The 21,718-nt window shown below is 40.4% G+C and overlaps 3 protein-coding genes across 4 annotated transcripts; 2 read left to right on the forward strand and 1 right to left on the reverse strand.

Moving 5' to 3' along the window:
• Positions 1 to 16: 16 nt before the first annotated feature.
• agk (acylglycerol kinase) lies at positions 17 to 4,512 on the forward strand. The gene is made up of 14 exons (XM_042495948.2): positions 17 to 285; positions 367 to 406; positions 487 to 566; positions 1,384 to 1,459; positions 1,566 to 1,691; positions 1,781 to 1,875; positions 2,324 to 2,393; positions 2,620 to 2,699; positions 2,795 to 2,852; positions 3,129 to 3,276; positions 3,369 to 3,466; positions 3,599 to 3,669; positions 3,790 to 3,874; positions 4,032 to 4,512. The coding sequence occupies exons 1-14, from the start codon at positions 176 to 178 to the stop codon at positions 4,164 to 4,166; spliced, it is 1,272 nt and encodes a 423-aa protein (XP_042351882.2). The 5' UTR covers positions 17 to 175; the 3' UTR covers positions 4,167 to 4,512.
• A 1,045-nt stretch (positions 4,513 to 5,557) lies between these two features.
• On the reverse strand, positions 5,558 to 14,220 carry dennd11 (DENN domain containing 11). The gene is made up of 9 exons (XM_042495946.2): positions 13,584 to 14,220; positions 11,966 to 12,065; positions 11,684 to 11,842; positions 9,470 to 9,623; positions 9,234 to 9,372; positions 8,962 to 9,093; positions 8,711 to 8,861; positions 8,281 to 8,349; positions 5,558 to 8,140 (listed from the first exon to the last, which is right to left on the reverse strand). Exons 1-9 carry the CDS (start codon positions 14,023 to 14,025, stop codon positions 7,945 to 7,947), a joined length of 1,542 nt encoding a protein of 513 aa, XP_042351880.1. The 5' UTR covers positions 14,026 to 14,220; the 3' UTR covers positions 5,558 to 7,944.
• A 524-nt stretch (positions 14,221 to 14,744) lies between these two features.
• On the forward strand, positions 14,745 to 20,607 carry wee2 (WEE2 oocyte meiosis inhibiting kinase). 2 transcript variants are annotated; one of them, XM_042496315.2, is made up of 12 exons: positions 14,745 to 14,900; positions 15,784 to 16,062; positions 16,172 to 16,380; positions 16,754 to 16,811; positions 17,169 to 17,338; positions 17,434 to 17,555; positions 17,671 to 17,817; positions 17,900 to 18,004; positions 18,083 to 18,168; positions 19,474 to 19,644; positions 19,822 to 19,970; positions 20,108 to 20,607. In XM_042496315.2, the coding sequence occupies exons 2-12, from the start codon at positions 15,793 to 15,795 to the stop codon at positions 20,271 to 20,273; spliced, it is 1,653 nt and encodes a 550-aa protein (XP_042352249.2). In that variant the 5' UTR covers positions 14,745 to 14,900; positions 15,784 to 15,792; the 3' UTR covers positions 20,274 to 20,607. The 2 variants fall into 2 exon arrangements, with proteins under 2 accessions (XP_042352249.2, XP_042352248.2); XM_042496314.2 differs by lacking the exon at positions 14,745 to 14,900 and adding an exon at positions 14,952 to 15,108.
• The last annotated feature ends 1,111 nt before the right edge of the window (positions 20,608 to 21,718 follow it).

Below are 21,718 nucleotides of genomic sequence, written 5' to 3' on the forward strand. Positions count from 1 at the left end.
GGTTCCGCCTTGTATTTTTCCGTACTGTTTTGACGTTACACCAACATGTCCATGCTCTGACAGCTGTGTGTCTGTGACCGCTGGGATAGAAATGTGTCATTCGTAAATTTTAAACGTCTGTGTCAATGTAGCAAAACATCAAAACAGAGGGTTTGAGGATATTTTCATCAGTACCATGGCTCGGGTTGTGAAAGTGTTTCGGACTCTGCGGAATCACTGGAAGAAGTCCACATTTGCTGTGTGTGTCCTGTCTTACGGAGGCCACTGGCTGTATGGGAAACACTGGTGGGTATTTTGAGTTATAGCATTTTGACAGAGTACAGGCTTTTTCGTGTGTCTTACATTATGTGTCTTGTATCTAAACAGTGATAACGTCCTGCGGAGAGAGGCTTGTCTAGTGGCCAGGGTAAGACATCTCTTATTTTTGCTCAGTTAAACCAAAACTTTTGATGGACTTTTGATGATGATCATCATAATCTCTTTTAGGAATTTGGGCGTCAACAGATAGCACCACAGGAGCGGCTGAGGAAAGCAACAGTGATCTTGAATCCTGCAGCTTGCAGTGGGTAAGAGGCATTGTGAAACCTGGAGCGACATCACTTTTCTTGTACTGCTTTCAGACGCCTTTCACAAGTATTTAAGCCTTTGAACCCCTGGGCAAATTGATGAGGTTCCTTTTAAAAACATGGGAAAAACAGGCAAAGAGTAACTTGGTAAGAAATGTTCCACAATTTGCAAGTAATAGATGATTTGATTTAGATTTTTTTTTAAACTATGGAAAAATGTCCAAAAAACTAAATTTATAATTACTGTAATTAAATATTTAAAATTATTATTTACAGAATTATTACTCATCAACATGTCAACTTGTTGTTGTTGTTTTTTGTTTGATTTTTACTTTATTTTTCTTGTATGTTTTTCTAATCTTTTTGTTAATTTTCTTGTACTTTTTACTCATTTCTGACTTATTTTTGGCTCAATTCTTCTTGTCATTTCCTTCCTTTGCTGCTCTTTGCCCTCTTCCCGTGTTTTTGAAGGAAATCACAATGATTTTCTCAGATTTCAGAGGGTTAATATTTTGCTACTTCATCATGACAATTGGCCAGTGTGGGAATCCATTGGAACATACAGTGTGTTAATCATGAAAGTAACATTACATTACATGACATTAACCACAGCCTCCATACTCTGATTAAACTCCAAATATTCCACATGTTCTGTAAATCATTATCGATGTCCCATTACGTAGAATTTAAACTGGAAATGTCTGTTGGTTTGAACAGCTTCATGTGTGTGTAATGATGGACCCACAGGTGAGTCAAGCAGAGTCAAAGAAGTTTTTTTCCTCATATATGTCCAACTTCCTGTCACAAATACCTTCAGGAAAGCCAACAACCTGTTTGAAAAGAATGCTGCTCCTATTTTACACCTGGCTGGTGTGGAGATTACCATAGTAAAGGTATGCTTAGCTTTTTTCCTCTTTACAATCAAGCAGTGCTATTGTTGGCTCTACTAAAGATCCCACTGTGTGACACTGTAATTATATATCACCTATTTCTCTACAGACAGATTATGAAGGTCAGGCAAAAAAGCTGATGGAGCTCATGGAGCAGACAGACATACTGATTGTGGCCGGAGGGGACGGCACCTTGCAGGAAGTCATCACAGGTTTACTACGAAGGCCAGACCAAGTAGGTGTCACACAGCAGTTGTGTTGATCTGTCATTATGAGGAAACCTTTCTTTTAATGATGTCCCTGATGGGTGTTTTATATCTATAGGATACACTCTGTAACACACCGATCGGATTCATTCCACTGGGCTCTGGCAACTCCTTGAGTCCAAGTCTTCACCTCCTCAGTGACAACAAGGTCAAGTAAGTATGTCTTCAATATCACACTTAAAGATCCAGATTTTATTATCACACAGTCCAACAATAAACTGTGCACTGGATGTGTCTCACTGAGTAAGTGTACGTATATGTGTATGAGTTTGCTTATAAGTAACTGATCAGAATTGGAAATATTTATATATAGGTGTGGATATGTGTATGCTTGTACATATATGATAAGCTTAAGATTTCTATAATGGAGTTATTTATAATAATTGAATAAAGAGATAGGATTAAGTAAGTTAATAATTCTTCCTACTCCTTTTCACACATGTAAATTGAGGCAATTTGCAGTTGGGATTTAATATGTCTTTTTTTTTTCTTTTTTTATTCGTAATTTTTAACTACTGTTTTTGTTGTTTTTAGCATGTTCAAAATAAAGACATCAATCAAATCAAACTTAAACCCGATGTCCACCTTGTACATTTTCCAGAGACATTACATCAGCAACAGTGTCCATTCTGAAGGGAGAAACTGTACCTCTGGATGTGCTGCAAATCAAAGTGAGAAACTGGTTCTGTTTACTCCAACAGGCCTCAAAGTTCTGAATGTTTGTCATTTTTCATTATCGCTTTCTCCATCAACAAGGATAATTAAGTAAAATGTCATGAAAGATTATTATTTTGTTTTTGCAATGCAGTGAGATACAGTGTGTGTCAGCATTTGGATTGCAATTTAAATTTATTTTTTTGTGTGTGTGTGTGTGTTTGTGTGTGTGTGCACACCTAGGGGGAGAAAGAGCAGCCAGTCTTCGCTCTGATGGGACTACGCTGGGGTGCTTTTAGAGATGTGGCTGCAACAATCAGCAAGTAAGATTGCACAGTTGGTCACTAAGATTATAATCCTGTGTAAACCATAACACAGTTCCCCATACAAATGAGTAATTATCCATATTTCACCATAGATACTGGTACCTTGGACCACTGAAGACACATGCAGCACATTGGTTTAGCACTCTACGGGTAAGGCAAAAATTGGGTTAGAAAAGAATATCGAACGGTTGTTGGCTTTTTATAAAATATCTGATATCAGAGAGCCATGTCAGCTACCGCCAATATAATAAATATTCTTCCCTGGTATGAAAAAAAAATTCATCAAACCAGTACTCTATAACATACAAAAGATGTTCATGAGGATATTGCTGTATTTAATGTTTCCCGCTTTCTTGTCACTCATGACTGTTAGAAACCGGTGGCTGCTGATGTATTTTAATCTCACACTACTCTAAAATCTCTCAGGAGTGGCCCCTAGTACGTGATGTCTCAATATCTTACCTGGCTCCGAACCTCCGGCCCCCTGACCTGCCCCCTCAGAAGCCCCCCAGACCCAACCTGCTGTACCGGATCATCCGCAGGCTGAAAAACCACTGGTACCCTCCTGTCGAAGGTAGTGTGTGTCACTGTGTTGATCCCAGCATGGCAACATGTAGAGTAAAGGACTGTGAGTTGCATTTTTGATTTGCGTATGTGTTTCACCAGAGCCTTCAAAAGCGGAAGAGCCAGAGCAGTGGAAGGAGGAGAAGCTGTCAACATTTGAGCTGTTCATTCAAACGCACAATCAGAACCCAGTGAATACGGTCAGTCCAAAAATAATTGTATTTTTAAAACTTTCTTTATATTATTATAAAATTATGAACATTTGAACGCTGACATGATCACATTGAACCCCGCCTTTTTAATAATTTGTCGATATTTATTTAAACTTGCAGCGCATAAATGACTCCCTGATGATCTGTGCAGAGCCAGACAACTTCACAGTGGGCGAGTACATCACTGTTGGGTCAGTAGATTCAGTTTTTTATCATTCTGCTGCTATCAGAAACACAATTGAGGCAAGATACAGTATGTAAAAGTTATTCAGCATATATAAGTAAAATAATGTAAATTTTCATCATTATAGAAATAAAAAAGAAGAGGATCCAACTATATTCACTAAAAACTCCACAAAACTGGAAGCCAGCGCTTGCCGACTGCAGCTGCCAGAGGTCAGAAACCTTTTAAGTGGTGTTTATGCTATTTCGTTTTTTAACATCAAAGCAGTTCATAACTATTTAGGATTGTTCTGACATTGGTGACTTTACTTTCTAAAGCTCAGTATGTTTTTTTTGTCACAAAATTTAACTTTACGTCCTGACCCCGCAGGGTGCCGCTGGCTTCTACAACATCGACAACGAGGAGTATGAAGCCATGCCTGTGGAGGTAAGGCTGTTGCCACGGAAACTACGCTTCTTCATCAGTGCAGAGCGCAGAGAGCAGCTCCTCTCACAGATGCAGTGATGGAAAAAAAAAACACTGAACCAGAAAACTGATTACAAGAGAAAGACAAAAGCAGAGACCAGATGCCATGAAACTCTGAGGTCATTTTAAAAGGAAGTCTGCTGTGTCAGCAGTTTTAAATGCTGACCAAGTACGGACCGTTTAACTACATGTAAACATTAAAAGAATATTCAGTTGAACAATTATGAGGAAGATTACATTACATGCTGTTATATATGAAAGGACCAAGGCTTTGTTTCTTTAAGCCAGTAGCCCATGTACAGGCTGTCTTACAAATGGACTTTATGTTTACTGAATAGTTTACTATCACATTTGAACTTGGTCAATAAAAATAATGTCCAATTTAGCACAGAGTGTTTCTTTTTTTTCTTTTCATCAGTTTGACATTTGTTATGTAAGCATTTAGTTGATGCCTGGTTTAGATAAGGGGTACAGGTGTTTTAGGGGGCAAAGTAAACGTGATGGAAAGGTTGTCACAGAGAAGAAAGGGGTAAATTAAAAGTAGCCAAATACAAAGAGCAGTCTGAAGTGTTGGACTGGAAAATGAAATGTTCTGGTGCTGCCATGTCAGTGTGAAGCTTTTTAACCCAGTGCTTTGAACTGGCTGTGACCTGCTTAGTAAGGGGAGCTGAGAGGAGTGTGGTTAGGTTGGGTATAGATGAAGGAATATGGAAGAATAAAAGGATGCTGCGGCATGCTGAATGTGTTGTAATGCTCCAGATCTTGGACCAGGAGTAAGGCAGACTCCTTGATAGGGCTGTATCTGATCTGACAGATGGTGTAGACAGCAAATCCGCAGGATTAAGCAAGTGGCTGCATCCTGCTGCAGGCCTCTTTTCATTTGGGTTGTTCAGGAAAACAAAGTGAGCTCTCAGTTTTATTATGGCTATTTTAATTGTGGCAGAAATATCCAGTAGGAGAATGACAGATGTTAAATAAGTGAAATTAGTAGAGGGCAATTAATGATATGCTTGAAAACAGGGAATTTCCAATTTCCACACAACAACATGCAAATGTTTTCACAGGCTGGAGTAGTTTTCTTCATTTCAAGTAAAGAGAACTTAAATATTAGAAACTGAAATAACTAAAATCAGTGGAAGACCCTTTTAAACTACCAGTGTATAAAATAATTAAAATCGGCACCTCAGCCAGCTACAGTAGTAAAACGCTGCTTACATGTTAAAGCACTAGTAATAAAGATCACATACTAAAATATATTAGAAAACAACACTTATTTTTTTGCATTTAATTAGTTGTGTCTTGTAAAGCAATGAGAACAGTGATCCTGCTCAGCGAGTGAAGAGAGAAGTGTAAGCAGAGTAGTACGATTATGAAGGAAAAATGTGAAAATAGTGATGCAAGGTTAAAAGCAGAGAATTAGAGAACACCTAAACTGTATCAAGGTTTTATTGTTTTACAGTGGCAGTACAGTGAAATGAATGAACGATTGCTCATGCTGTTGATACCATGTGTACATTACTGACATCTCTTACAGTGTTTCACATTAGTAAAGGTGAAAGCTTATGTGTTATTCTGTGAAGGCTCTTGATTTACATTACAATCAAGAAGAAAACAGTTACACTACTTGGATGTGTTGCTGCACATGTGCAATACTTATGCTGTCTTTGACATTCAGTAGTGACACGCTGCACAAATGACTTGTTGAGCTAATGCTGGTCTGTGAACGACTCCACAAAGAAGGCATTTTATACAGTGGTGTGTTTTGTGTACATTTCCTTTTACATTTAACATACACGTGTAAAGCAAACACCGTCAGAGGCAATGAGTATAAACATTTGCTGACGAGTAAATAGACCAGTCAGTGTCAACAGATTTCACTGGAGCACGTAAAGGCCATTCAGTAGTGCTCAGCACAATGTACTTAATCTTTCAGCAAATACTGTTGACGTACATACAGTACTGAGTCAGTCACTTTACTGGAGTAAGTTTGAGAAAATCACATCTCCTTAAGGCCCCATATAAACAACCTTTTCTTTCAATATTGGTGCACTTTTCTATTTTTTAACCCACCCAGAAAACATTTTAGGGGGTCAAGTCAAAACAGACAATCAGCAGTTCTCAATCTGGGGATCAGACCAGGTTGTTATTTTTGGAATAACAAAGTAAAAATGACTATTTGTAGACACATGACATGTTTTTAAAAAATGACATTTTAGCTTGCGTCGGGGCGCCATGAGAAGGCTGAGAAAAAACTATTCTAAATTTCTACGAGGCAAACATCAGCCTCATGTGTTCCAACATGGAACAAATTATCACTCCAATTGGCAACGTGATGGATTAAATAAACCAGTGTGCCAAGATAATTCAAAAGACACAGTTGGCTCATCTCTGGAGCTGGATCCACTCAATAGGATTGTGATGAAAAGACTGAGAGAAACCCTCAGCTGCCCAGCCCTCACTGTGACCAAAACCAGATTTACAAAAACACAAAGAGATCTTTGTCAGGGACACAGACAAGCAAAGAGGATCTCCTTGAAGCTGATCAACAAGAAAACTACAAACGGCTCCATCAAGGACTCCTCACTCAACACAATCGCTGCGCATATATCGGCTTCCATTGATGAACCAGCCTCTGGTTGGAGCGTGTATACAGTGCAACACACACACACACGCACAAAGCCCCTCCATTCCATAACCACACACTGGCTCAGACTGTAAGTAATAAACATAGCATTAAAAAAGGTACAGTTAGGCATGATCACTGTGCATCAGGAAATAGTCCGGTGGTGGACATGGTGCAGCATTCGTAAGAAGTTAGTGTTAGAAAGTCACATTCATTTAAATTCAAGAACCTCAGTTAACAGCAACAAAAACGGCTCCATCACTTGAACTTTGTGATCAAACACAGGGACACATTATCAGATCGACCTCGTTTTCAAGGTGCATTAAGGTGAACAAACAGCTTTCCCTTCTCATTCTGAGTCATAATAATATTCCCCATATTAAAAAAAGAGGATATCACACTTGTTTGTTTTCAATACACGTTTCACTTTTACCGTCTTTCAGTTGCGGAAGAAATAGTAAAAATTTGAAAACCGCATGAAGAAGTCTGATTTCAACTGATTCCTATTGCTTCCTTTTTGAAAGGCAAATAAAGTAGTCAAAAAGCTTTCGATTTATGACACGATCATCAGTGTAATACAGCAGGATGATTTTGTTGCACTTTATGACGGTTTGAATCTTCTATAAAAATCTATTTGAAGCACACAACTCCATTTCCAGCAGTAAAACGGCCGCTACGTAATGTGATTTTTTTTCTCAGACAAGTGAACACTAAAGCCTGCAAAGGTTATCTTCATTGTGATGGGTGCAGTGGAGAATGACCAATCATCCCGCTGTGATGACCAGATCTGATCAAGACATCCATACTTTTTATCCAGTGTTTCAACCCCTGGCCTCTTCAGCCGAAGTCAAACAAGCACACAAGCAAATGTTTCTGACAAAAAAACAGCACTGAGTGAGATAAGATGTGAAAGGCTATAAGATCACGCAGCTGCTATGCGGTACTGTCTTCTTGGCTGGTGTTTGTCAGCCACTGTGGAGCAGTGCACCAAGTGTTCACATCATCCACACTGTTTAAAAAACAGTCTCCACAGGTCAAATGAGACACACAGAGGATAAACAGACACCCAGGAGGGGACAGCAGGCGACAGATGGAAGTCCCAGGACAGAGGCAGTGTCTCAGTGTCTTGGTGTGTGTGGGCCTTGAAGGCACAAATATCCAGTGGCGTTCAGAGTTTCCGAGGCTGAGGGAGGCTCAGGGACAGCACAGGTTGTCTATGACCAGCGTGAGGTCAATACCGTACACCTCCAGCAGGTCAACCAGGAAGGAGCGATCGCACTGGGGATCCAGCCCCATGGCCCTCACATGCTCAGCAGTGAGGGTGGGATCGCTGCTCCCCGCTACATCTGACAGGGTCTGGAAGATGCGGTTATTGAGCTCCATGAAGAACCTAGGACAGGATTAAAGGCAAGTGAGTCTCGCTATTGTCATCACATTAAAATGAGAAAAACAATATAATAGTACTCCTCCTCTTAAACATAAGGCCTCCAAATGAACAAGCAGCTGTGAATACACTTGTCAAGAACTCACAGAATAAAAAGATCCTCTTCGTTTGACGTGCAGTCTCCATCCACCTCCTGAGAGTACAGCAACATTTGCCTGGAAAATAAAATCATCATCTATCATTAAGAAATCTAAAACGTAGGCTCTTATAGGGTGCCTATAATGCTCACTTGTATTTTGGGTTTCTATTAGAACATGTTAACATGCTTTAATGTCCAACAAACACTTTATTTTCCCCATACTGTACGCTGAAATACCTCAATTCACCTTCTGTCTGAAATGCTTTGTTTTAGTGACTGACTTTTAAGCCCCACTGCGAAAAAAGCCCAGTCTGCTCTGAAGATTAGACCCAAATTTTGGGTATTGACTATTAATTGATAACTGAATAAATTTATTTTCAAAAATACTGATGCATGTATCTGTTTTGGACAGCGGATATATTTTGTGTGTACTATACCTCTGTTCACTCAGTTTCCTGTACTTCTCCTTATCCGCTGCATTGAGTCGGAGCAGTGGCTGCAAATGACTTCTGTGTGTTTTCACATTCTGATTATCGACGTAGACGTCATACAGCTCCTTCTTCTCCTCAAAAATCTTCTCTGTGGTGCCTTAAAAATTACAACAACAGGCTCATATATAAAGGATCATTTCCACAGAGTACAGATAGTGGTCAGTTAACTATTTACATACTGTAAAAGCCTCACTCACAAGCCACGTATGACAGCTCTGTTTCCAAGGCAGTGATGTCAGCAACGTTGATGTAGAAGAAAGGCCGTAATTCAGGCACGGAGACACCAATTCCAGGTAAAGAGACATTGGCCAGGCAGCAACAGCAATACACTGAGGGAGCGCAAGACAAGGAAATGAAACTTTCAAATGACAACACTTGGGTTGCAACATTAGTACGTTTATTACATCCTGACCCGTTTGTGTTGAAACAAACGGTGCAAGTGTATGTAAACGTGTGTTGAGCATCTCACCCCTGTAGCAGACCACGCCTACAGGTGGAGGGGAGAAGATGAGGATCCGTTTCCTAAGCAGTGCAAACTTCCACAGCACCATTATGTGCTCCCCGAAAAACTGGATGAACTGGGACATGCAGCCAGCTGGGTGGGTGATCTGCAGGGAGAAAAAAAAAGGGACAAATATGTTTTCATTGTCGTTGTTATTTGAGAAAGCCTGCCAAAAATATAAGCTTGCGCTGCTGCTTTCACACCTTCATTTCCGGGTGCATGCAGCGGTTGATGGTGGTAACACTCCAGGTCGGGCAGGCAGTGACCAAACCATTTCCTGTCGGGGGAAGGACTGCTTTTTTATCCTCATAGAAGGCCTCCAGTGGAGAATACTGCCCCGGACACTGCAACTGGTGCCTACAAGGCAAGAGGAAGAGGGGGGAGGAGAAGGGAGAAAGAAAAAATACATCAGATATGAGTAATCCAAGCTTTCTCAGATGGTATAATTAAGCAGATTAACCCTTTAACACATGGATCAAGATCACTTTTGTTGTGCTGTGTTCAGCGGCCTTTCACAAGCACTGAAAACTGGTTTGATTTCTTTTGAATACATGGGAAAAAAAATCAGAAACAAGTCTCAGAAATTTCAAGAGAAAAAAGTAAAAGACAAAACAAAATGCCTAACACTTAGCTGGGGTGATTATTAGATATTAACAAAAAACTATGGAAAAATGCAGAGAATTACATTTTTTCTTTTCTCTCTGTTTTAGCACTTTCTTAAGGTCATTTTCTTGTTTGTTTTTGTATTTTACTTTTCTTTTTTTGTTGATTATTTTAAGCTATTTTTTGTGACTTTTTACTAATTTCTTGCAATTTCTTTTTCGCCATTTCTTTCTAGGTTTATCATTGCCTTTCTGTGCTTTTCAAAGAACTGAAGTCAATTTGCACAGGCTTCAAAGGGTTAAGTTTGCGTGTATGTAAAAAAAAAAAAAATCACATGCATACTCATGATCTGGCAATGTGGCTCGAACTTGCATCTGAAAGTTTTCACTCTATCACTATTTGTTATTATTAAGAAGCAATAATGAATAATGAATGTGTATTCAGTATAAGACACTATTTGGGTCATCAATAATGCAAAATTATAGATTGCGCTCTGTTAGTAACCATCACTAGCTCTGAAACTGCATTGTGGGATCATTTGAGGCCAATTGCATTACATAAATGCTATTTGTCAATTTGGTTTAACCACTTCAGCCACTCATGCTTTACATATTACCATGCTTTGCAGCATCGGAGGCGTCTGTTGGCTACTGTAGAGTGACTGTAATAAAAAGCCACAGTAACCCCACATAACTGTAGGCTAGATCACCACACTCGGTTCAGATTAATACACACCAATTTATATTCGGCCGAAACCTGAGCCATCTGTATTTGGCCATATTTGTAAGCCGTAACTGTGGCTGTGTCACATATTTATACATAGTCAATGAGGAGATAAGCTTTCGTGAGAGGAGTGAGGCAGAAGAGCAGAGTTACTGAGGAGAGGAGAGGCTGTCAAGGCATCTTCCACTTCCGTGCTTAGACTTCATACAAAAACTGCATGTAAATGGGCTCCAGTGACGATAGCTGTAACCAGGACTCCGGGTTCATGTTTAATAGATGAGAACATTTCTAACAAAGAAGCAAGGAGGTAGGCACATAAAGAGAAACCTGTAAAGAGAGTCAGGGGGGATAAATAAGGTAAACAGAATACAAATAGGGTGGTGCAACGGGGAGAAAATAAGAAAAAAGAAAAAAAAACAGAGAGAAAACGACTAACACACGACACACAGCACATCTTACCCAGGGGCAGATTATCAGACTAAGGGCCCCTGGGCACAGATATCGAAATAAATAAGGTAAACAAAATACAAATAGGGTGGTGCAATGGGGACAAAATAAAAAATAATAAGAAAAAATAAAAAAATAGACAATAAAGACTAACGCACAACACACAGCACATCTTAACCCGGGGGCAGATTATCAGACTAAGGGCCCCTGGGCACAGTTGTCAAAAGTCGTCTGCATCTCACCTGTATAAGCGCAAAAACCACACACTTTCTAGTTGTTTAGTTACATTTTGTGTCATTTGGAATCTAGTTGTAATGGATCTTTTAATGTATTGTATCTCTTTGTTGTATTATGGGGTAATTTTGTGTCTTTTTTGGTCATTAGTGTCTTTTCTATGTAATTTTGTGCCTTTTTTTTTTGTCATTTTGTGATTCTTTAATGTAATTTTGTGTCTTGTTTTGGTCACTTAGTATCACCTTGTGGTTGTTTTGCCCCTTCTTGTAGCTGTCTTTTGCAGCTCCATCGCCTCTCTTTGTGGTAATTTTGAATCTCTTTCTTGTCAGTATGTGTTAATTTGATCATTTGAGTGAGATTTTGCTAGTGAGGGCTGGTAGGCCCATTCAGTAACTCTTCCATGGTTTTACCTGACTTGGTTCTCCAGGAAGTGCATGTAGCGGTAAAGCAGAGTGTAGGAGGGAGACAGAATTCCAACAGACTTCATCCTCGCTCCTCGCTCCAGCTCACTCTCCACAGGCATGTTGGCAAAACAGGCCAGCCCAAAGTAACAGCCTTTACGGAAATATCTAACCAAAGGCAAAACAGAGAGTATGAGTAAACACCAAGTGACACATTTCTGACAGGGATTGAACAAACGTGTAAAAAATACTGGATTTCATGCTTAATGAATGTTGAGGGTAAGTACGTACATAAAGTCATTGGTGATCCGATGGGAGCCGCTGGCCATTGACTTGAACTCAACTCCATCTAAGTTGATGTCGTGAGGCAGGCACCACTCTACCATATTCCCTGTCATTCAAAAACACACAAAATAAAACAAGTTACTTCCCATTCTTTCCACTTTCACTCTGGACATTTCCCTTACTTCTGTATTTCAGTCATGTGGTCAAGGATAGTAAGACAGCACTGACTCAGCTGCTGTGAATCCATGCAGTGAACTCCTCTATACATAAAGCTGAAGCACTGACATCTTAGCATAGATTTCTCTTTTAAAAGGATGTTTTTTTATGGGCTTCAGCTTCCTGCGCTTGCTCCTACGGCAGGTGAGACGGCTTGGAAAAAACTGGACAGCAAGAACAGGAAGTTGCTTTCTTTTGGGAGTGTGCCTCGTAAGAAATAGTTGTTATTTCACCTTTGTGGACTGATGGTGAACATATTTAGTGGGATCTTGATAGTCGAAATGTTTGACAGCACCACCTGGGCAGATTTTTTTTTTTTAATTGATAAATTAATCATATAGGCTACAAAGCATCAGGTGAAAGGAACAAAGGAACAGCATGGATTATATATATAAAAAAATATAGATATATGTACACACACACACGAAAGATTCAAGTATAGATACAAAAGTATAAATGCGGAATACAAATGGTAAAAATGGTACAGACAAATAAGTAGATAAGAAAATAAATAGGTGAATAAACTGAAATAAATAAACCAAAAAAAATGGGGGTACAGAAACACAAACAACAAATATAAAGTTACATACAGTCAGGGAATTTGGGAAAGGAAGTAGCATCATTTTTCAAAAGCTGAACACTTTCTTTGTTATTAATTAAGCTGAGTAACTTAAGGAGAGTTTTTAGTTCCTGGAGGAAAGATACAGCACTTTTGTTTGTGTATAAAAGATTTAGCAATTAGAATAACAAAATCATTAGATATTCAATAGCACTATTGCCTGGATTATTATACTTACAGATGATTTCCCTGAGGTTAAAGAAGTAGACGCAGTTAAAAGTTTCAAAGAAGTGAGATTCTAGATCTGTCCAAAATCTTTTGGCTATTTCCCAGAATAAAAGGAGATGTGTAATAATTTGTTATGTTTGCAACAGGAGCAGGAAGTGTCAATGTGTGTGAACATAGCAATGAGGCAATTAGCAGGGTAGATTTTATCTAAAATTTTGAGATGTATTTCTTTAGCCTTATTTGAGATACAGTACTTACAAGGTAAGAGCCAAGCCATTTTCCAGTTCATGTTCTCAATTATTGATCTCCGGAAAAACTTGCCTCTGGGTACAGTTTTAGACTTTATTTAAAAGGATCGGTGAATATATTTATAGTTGCACTTTATATCCATTAGTTTAATTCCGTCCAACATCAATAAAGGTTGAGTTATGTCAATCTCACCATATTTCAGGACACCTGGGCTGATAGCACCACACACCCTTCACCCCCATGACTCAGTATAATGCACTAAAGCACATCCGTAGATAAGACATCATAGGATCTTTAATTCAGGAAATTTAGTCAAAGTCCACAACTGAGAATTTTAAACTTAAGATGGTGTGCTGAAATTTGACTGCTCACCTGATCGTGTATCAAAGGTAACCACAAACACAGCCACGATCTGGTCTTTTTCCTCCCACTGATCCCTCACCGAGAGGCCGCCGGAGAAGGGAACATTGCGATCTGTACCGAGAGGCTCCGGGCGATCCCAGCCGTGCCCCGACAGCTCTGTTCGCGGACGGCCCGGGCTTCCGTTCCCGCTGGCAACAACAGCTGTCACGCTCCTCGTCGGACTGCAGGTGATGGTGGTGGTGGTGGTGGTGACGGCGGTGCTTTTGGTGCTCCACCCAGTACCAGCCGCGATGCCCGTCGGTGAGCGTCGCCCGACTGGCTGCGAAGTTTTCACCGCCGGAACGTCCTCCTCCCGCGGCGGCGCAGGCGGTGGCGGGGCCGCCTGGTTCGGATCGGGCGGTGGGATTTCCTCCCAGTCCAGCAACGGGGCTCGGTCCGACTGCTCTACCATGGTGTTGTTGCTGTCTCCGAGGACTCGGGAAGGGGGGAAAAAAAAGTCCGGTGTACAGTTGAATCGAGCGCACTAAACACGCTGCAGGAGCCGGATCATGATTTCCTGCTGCTTGCTGGGTTGTTTTCTGTGTATTTGTAAGCGTGTCACATCCACTGACGGGCTGCTTTTCCTCCGCCTGTCTCACTGTTTTGATGACGTCGCTGACTTCCGCCCACGTGTCTATATTACTATTTCATACAGTGACCTGATTTTGGTTATTATGGGCTGTTTATTCGGCCTAGAATAATTAATGCACTCATAACATTCATGTCGAGATGAAACTATAGCATGATTGTCACTCTAGTCTGTTATATAGGTTATACCTTTATGTATGGAACGCCATTACAGTCAATATTCAATAAATACGCACATTAATAAATAAATACGTGCAGAAAATAAATACATTAAAATTAAAAATTATATCTGTTTATTTGTGGATTCACTTTGCTTTATCTATCTATTTTTTCCTGCTCATATTTATTTATTTAATATTTCCCTAAATTATTATATTTATGGTGTTTTCATGTTAAGTTTTATCTTAATTATTTTACCCATGCAGGCCTACATATTCATCCATATACTTTTTATAGTTAGAATTCAATACTTATTTATGGTAATGTTGCATAAAGTTGTCTATGCAATTAACTGCCATTTTTAAGTCAGGTGTGTATTGGTCATGAGGAATTCAGCCATTCAGAGAGCTAGGTGTGTTAAACCGGTGGCATCATGGGTGACATAGTTTATATAAACAGGAAGTTATTTGCATCCAAGGCGCGAAATTCAGGCGTGCTAGTGGTGGAGGTGGTGGTGTAGGTGGGGGATGTGACTTGTTCGTGAGTATAAACACACATTACTACTCAGTCTTCTACTACATAATGAAGTGTCCGTTAATCACCACTATGTGAAACACCTGTTCACGTTTCAGATAAGCATGGAGATAACATTATCGCTTAACTAGAGTGCTGATTTTAATTCTGCTGTACGGAAGAACGTGTTTAAAGTATGAACTAGGAAGTAGTATCGATTTGGTGGAAGTCCGAAGTGAGTTTATTAGTGTATATTTATAGATGTGGTGGCTTGGAAATTGTGTATAATTTGCAGCAGGAATTTTGTTTCCCCTTATCTCCCTAAAGGATTTTAAATGCAGGCATAATAATCCAATGCATAACATAAATCCCAGATTTTTTTTTTTCCTCAAATGTGGGATTGAGCATTTTAACCCTTTGAAACCTGAACAAATTGTCATGATTTCTTTCAAAAATATGGGAGGCAGGCAATGAGCAACGGAAGAAGAAATGAAATTGGCAGGAAATTAGTTAAAAGTACAAAAAAGATTACCTGATATTAGTTTTAAAAAAAAAAAAGTAAAAGAAAGTTTGAAAAAAGAAACAATGACCTGGAAAATGTGCTTAAAAATTATAATTACAAAAAAAAATTAAATGTGTAATTATGATCATTATAATATAGTTTTTCCAAAGTTTTTCCTTTTTTCCTAGACATATCCCCTAGTTTATATAATAATCATGTAGATCTACTAATTTCTTGCAATTTGTTGAACATTTCTTACCAGCCTACTCATTGCCTTTTCCCCCATGTTGCTGAAAGAAATCAAGCCAATTTGCTTTATGTTCAAAATACTTGTGAAAGATCTGAAAGTAGCCCAAAAAAGTGATGTTGCTCCTGGTTTCAAATGGTTAAACCTTTGCCAAACTTCAGGCCCCAGGCATGGCAACGTTGTTTGACGAGATCAGCCAGCAGCTGGACTTCTCTAGCTGTGGGGAGGAGGGGAGCAGCAGTGACAACAGCTCCGATGACTGCACCTTCAGGATCCGCAGCCCCAGGATCCGCAGTCCTGGCTCTGCATGCAGGACGCCCAGGGTGCAACGCCACCGCAGCAGAAGCAACACCCTATGTTCCCCTTTACAGTGCACCAGCCCTATACCTTACGCTTCCTGGAGGAAACTGAGGCTGTGTGACTCTCCCAGCACACCCAAGGTGGGAAATAATTTGGATTGATTGACCTTAGTGTGACACTGTGACCTCAAATGTCAAACCATGTTAACTTTAAATGGAATAAATGGAATTTTACTGTTTCCCGCTGTAGAGCCTACTATCGAAGGCATCCCAGCCCTGCTCCAGCACTAAGATAGGTGGCCCTCAGAGGACCCTGCGATTCGCCTCGGCTGCTGCTAACCTCATCCAGGCACCCTGTGTCAATGTGAATCCTTTCACCCCTGAGGCAGTCCGCAGGAGCAGCGAGCAGCAGCTGAAGAACTGTTGTAGGAGTGATGATGATGATGATTACGGACGCAGGTAACTACTGCTCTGCGCTGTATTTGACATCTGTTAGGGTGTGAATTGTAAACACCAGTATGTGCCCAGCAGTTGTACTTGAGGATTGGGATTTGTTTGATGATAATTTGTGGAAAATTTCCTAAATGTGTAATTTAGAACATCTCACATTAAAGGGAAATAAGTCCACTTGTACTGTGGCGTATTTTTAAATGGCAAACGAATGTCTTTGTTTTTTGTTAGATTCATTACACAGTGCATGGAAGGTGAAACTGAAATAGTTCTCCATCTTTCTGTTTTTGGCACCTAACACGTAGGCCTGGCTTTTTAATCCCCTTTGAGCGCAGTTTTGTTCCGAGTATATAAAAGTCTAAAGGTGCTTTTCATCTTTCAGGTTGAAACACAGCCTAGCGTCATCTGAGGAGGATGATGAAGCCTTTCTCCCACCAAAGGTATGACTATTTTTGTCAGTGCTTTTCTGGTGGATGTAACCGTCCCCTCTCCGATGCTTCTGAGATGATTTCATCATCAGGCTTTGTCATCTTTGTCTGCCTCCTCACTTCTTGTTTTGTCCAAAATTACATGCTGCCAGTCCTACTTCCGGGATTTCTCAAAGGAATCTCTAACAAAAAAAAAGCGTCACAATACAGTTACCCTGTGGAAGTGCTACCATATTTGGTGAAACATAAAAAGGATTTCCCTGGCTCTCCTGGCTGTTATCAAACTCAAGACTGTGTTGTGTGACGTGTGTGTTTCCTTCTTTAGTCTTTGGTTTTACCCACAAGGCCCTCCGTCTGTTTATCTGGCAGAGACGAGCTGTCCAGGCCTTCATGCTGTCACGCTATGAGAGTGAGTTCCTGGAGCTGGAGTGCATCGGCGTGGGCGAGTTTGGGGCCGTTTACAAGTGTGTGAAGAGGCTGGATGGTTGCTTGTACGCCATTAAACGCTCTCGCCGACCCCTGGCAGGCTCTGCCAACGAGTGAGTCAGCAGCATGTCATCCTATGTGCCAGATCAGTCCACTTTTTTATTTTGCACCTCACATTTATCCATGACCATTTTGTATGTCCTCTCAGGCAGCTGGCCCTAAAAGAAGTGTATGCACATGCTGTTCTTGGGCACCACCCACACGTTGTCCGCTATTATTCAGCATGGGCAGAGGACGATCACATGATTATTCAGAATGAATTCTGTGGCGGTAGGTTCCACCTTAACAATAAAAGCGTGTTTTAAAAGGGCCAAAGATTTTAAATATCTTAAGGTAAACTAAAGTGAATGAATTGCTTTTGAGACTACCAATTTGTGGATGCCAGGTGGAAGTCTCAGTGATATCATTGTGAAGAAGGAGGTGCAGAACAACTTGTTTTCGGAGGTAGAGTTGAAAAATCTGCTCTTACAAGTGTCTATGGGGCTAAAATACATCCACAGCTTAGGCCTCGTACACCTGGACATCAAACCAAGTAAGTCCCATTGAGCAATTCTCAGTTTGCATGTCTTGTATTGTCCAATCTTAACTGAAAGTCTTGTTTCAACTCATTGTAGGTAATATATTCATTTGCCAGCGTCCCAGCACAAGTGCAGAGGGAGAAGGGGAAAGTGAGGAAGAGGATGACAGAAAGACTTCTGCAGGAGTTATTTATAAAATTGGTATTATACATTTAAGGTTGGATGTATTTCTACCTTAAATGTTTGCTCGCTGTCCAGTCTGATTCTTGTTTCCTGCAGGGGATCTGGGTCATGTTACATCAACCAACAGTCCTGAGGTTGAGGAGGGAGACAGCCGTTTTCTGGCCATTGAGGTCCTGCATGAGGTAAAATTGTTGCATAACACTTAAAGGTCCAATGTGTAGGATTTAGGGGCATCTTTTGGCAGAAATGGTATTTTCATAGGTTTAAAATCACCTGAAAATAAGAACTATTGTGCTTTAATTACCTTAGGATGAGCTGATAGTTTGGAGCTTTGCTCTCGCCCAAAAAATCAGGCCCAACCCCACATGAACCTGCACAGTTTTTTTCCCAGTTTGACTCGCATATAAACCACAGCAGCAGTTTTTGGCCAGAGCCTGAAGAAAATCCAAATTTGTACAGTCAAAAAACAAAAATTAAATTAAAACATTTATTAAAAGCTAAGGGCTGACATGTTTCCTTGTACCGCTTTAGTTCCGTTTTTTTGTTCACACATAATACAATAAGTACAAACAATACAAACTGTATAAACAAAATCAACAGTCTGTATGTTAAATACTGACTAAAAAGTCTCAGACAGAAGAAAAAGCTTATATGCCTGTCCTACGTTCTTATCAATTTAGACGACCCTTCCAAGAATAAAAAGAAATCAGTCAGACTTGTAACCCTCAAAAATAATGTCATAAACCATTCTTTTGAAAACCAAAAAGGGGTGAAATACATTTGAATTTACAGTATATCTGCATTGTTTTAGATTTAACCCCAACAGCAGAAACACACTCCATTTTTATCTCTTTTTAGCTTTTTGGTACAGCAAAATTACAAGTCTTTGTCATCTGATCTTTTCTTGATTCTGCGTTTCACACACGAGGGTTCAGCAGAGCAGGCTGCAATCCTCAGTGTGTCTCAGCAGTCCACGGTGATGCAGCACGCAGATCGCAATTACTGCTTTCTGCTGCATGTTGCGCAGGTCTCTCACAAGCAAACTCTGCTCTCTCTTTCTCTGTGGTTCTCTGTCCCTCGCTCGCGCACGCTCCATCTCACTCTGTGTCACTCTATCACTTTCCTCTTGATTCATTCCAGTATAAGCTCTGGCATTTATGCATGAGAACTGCCAGTTGACCCATATGACTCAATCGAAGCCCAGGTTAAAATTGAAAAGCAACAGTCCAGGTCTGGTCTAAACCAAGTAGACTCAATCAGGCTCAGACAGAGAGTCAGAGCTGCTACACACTTGGCACAAGGGAGAAGTTTCAATTCTGCAACATCACCACTAGATGCCACTAAGTCCACACACTGGCCCTTTAAAGGAAAAGTAGGCTTAGAGGTCTGAGTTGGTTGCACCTCACTGTGGGTTTTAAGAAGAAAATCAAACATTCAGAGCTTCATATGTTTCAAATGTTCATTTCAACTTTCTCTCTGCTCTTCAGGATTACAGCCACCTGCCCAAAGCTGACATCTTTGCTCTGGGTCTTACGGTCCTGCTGGCAGCCGGCGCTCCACCTCTGCCTCAAAATGGAGATGAGTGGCACAGCCTCAGAAAGGGGGAGCTCCCCAAACTGCCAAAGGAGCTATCAGCTCCTTTCAGAGGCCTGCTTCAGGTGCTGGGCTAATGTTTTTGTTATTTTTTTTCTGGAATATATATTATGTAGTTAATGAAATTTGGCTTTTGAGCTGTTACCTGTATTAATACTTTTTTTATGTAGAGGCAAAACCACACAAACTCACTCCTGTCACAAGCATGGCGTGTTGACAATAGCCATTTTCCTTTGTGTCAGTTGTTGCTGGATCCAGACCTGATGAAGCGGCCATCTGCCAGGGAGCTTTGCAAGCACACAGTCTTGAGAGAGGAGCGGGCTGGGAAGGTGGCCGCTCAACTACGCAGAGAGCTCAATGTAGAGAAGTTCAGGACAGCCATGCTTGAAAAGTAAGAGGGATGAAATAGGATAATCAACATCTGCATCATCAGCTCTGGGTTTGGGGCCCCTGTCTTCATCATTGCTTTTTAATACTCACATGCCAATGCCAGTTAATAGCCATCACTTATTTTCATTTTCTCCATAGGGAGCTCCATGAGGCTCGTCGGGCAGCGTTGTCACCCAAGCAGAACCTCCTTTCAGGGCTGAAATCTCCTGCTAGGATGGGGTCCCAGCCCAGAACAGGAAGGAGACTTGTTGGTCGGACGACTGCAAGATCCATCAGCTTTGGTTGCACAGGGTGTGACGTCTGACTGGACATCATTAGGCCCACATGCTTAGCCTTCTGCTCTGATATGTAGCTCCTTCTTAAACCAGGCTCTGATAGCTATGTATTATATCTAAATGAGACAGTGCAATAAGAGTCACAATACAGCAAAGATTTTGTTGAACTGATTGAAATAACTGGTCAGTCCTGTTTGAGTCTTCAAAGGGGTGCAGAGCCATGGACAACATTGCTTTTTAAGGACTAATCTGCATGATTCGACACTTGTCAAGTGATTTTTCTGGCTGAGGTGAGCTGTAACTGCTGCAGACCAATCAGGGACTTGTTTTTTTTAACTGTAAATAAACATTTTAAGCATTTTATCAGTTGGGTTTCCTTTTTTTCTTAATAAGTTTAGCCCTGCAACTCTTGTCCCAATGGTGTATTATAACGCACATTCAAAAAGGCTGTTGAACAAAGCCCCACAGGGACTTTCCAGTTGCGTATTGCTCTGTTATCTGGAACTGCAGCCAACTGTATGACTGTCTGTGTTAAACAGTGATTGGGGTTGGACTTAGGAAGCATGAGCCATCATATTACAAATACAATGTTGTTAAAGCAGGTCATGTGATAACACTGGTACCTTTGCTTAATATTTGTATTCTAGTGTAACTGCAATCATTAAGACACCTTGTCTTAAAGCAGATCACATCTACCCAAAGTAATTAAGCTAGGGGACTATTTTTTTTTATTTATGAGGGGGAAGAGGGTGGTGAATAGTGGGGCGAGGCATGACAAATTATTAATTTAAGCACTGTGGATGGACTTGTTTCTTTATTTTGGTTTAAAGGAGGGATGTACAACTTAAAATGGTTGTAATTTTCTTTATTTTAATTACCCTATTAACCCAAAATCTTGCTGCTGGGTTTTAGAGGCATGTTTTTTCACTAAAATGACACCATTTATCATAGCCAGGATCTGAACTATAAGTCACCATCAACTGGTATCCTCAAATCTGTCTGACCACCTGTCTCTAATCATCTCCGATGCTCATTCAACAAATCACACACACACACACACACACACACACACACACACACACGCACACGCTATCTGTCTCTCTCTCAGGTCATTATCTTGTCGCGTCTATCAATTTGGCCTGGTATTGTGACTCTGGTTTAGAGAAGCGCCATAGAAATAAAGTATATTATTTTCATTGCTATTCCTATTTTCTGTTTTGAAAGAAATCAAACCAATCTGGTCACATTTCAAAGGTTTAAATGTTTGTGGAAGGTGTCTTAAAGCAGCACAAGAAAACTGATGTCGATCAAGATAACCAAAGGTTACGTTGAAACTACTGAAACCATAACTAGATAAATCAAAGATACACTGAACTCACTCATACGCCTCACCGTTGCAATTAGACAACGATTCATTTCTGTTCAGTTTTTGACTTGAGTGCGGTTGACTGGTTATGTGGGGTTTCGGTTTTGT

The sequence above is a fragment of the Plectropomus leopardus genome, chromosome 7, assembly GCF_026936395.1.
Source record: "Plectropomus leopardus strain MGB_pleo_1.0 chromosome 7, ASM2693639v1, whole genome shotgun sequence".
In the NCBI taxonomy this organism is placed as follows: domain Eukaryota; kingdom Metazoa; phylum Chordata; class Actinopteri; order Perciformes; family Serranidae; genus Plectropomus; species Plectropomus leopardus.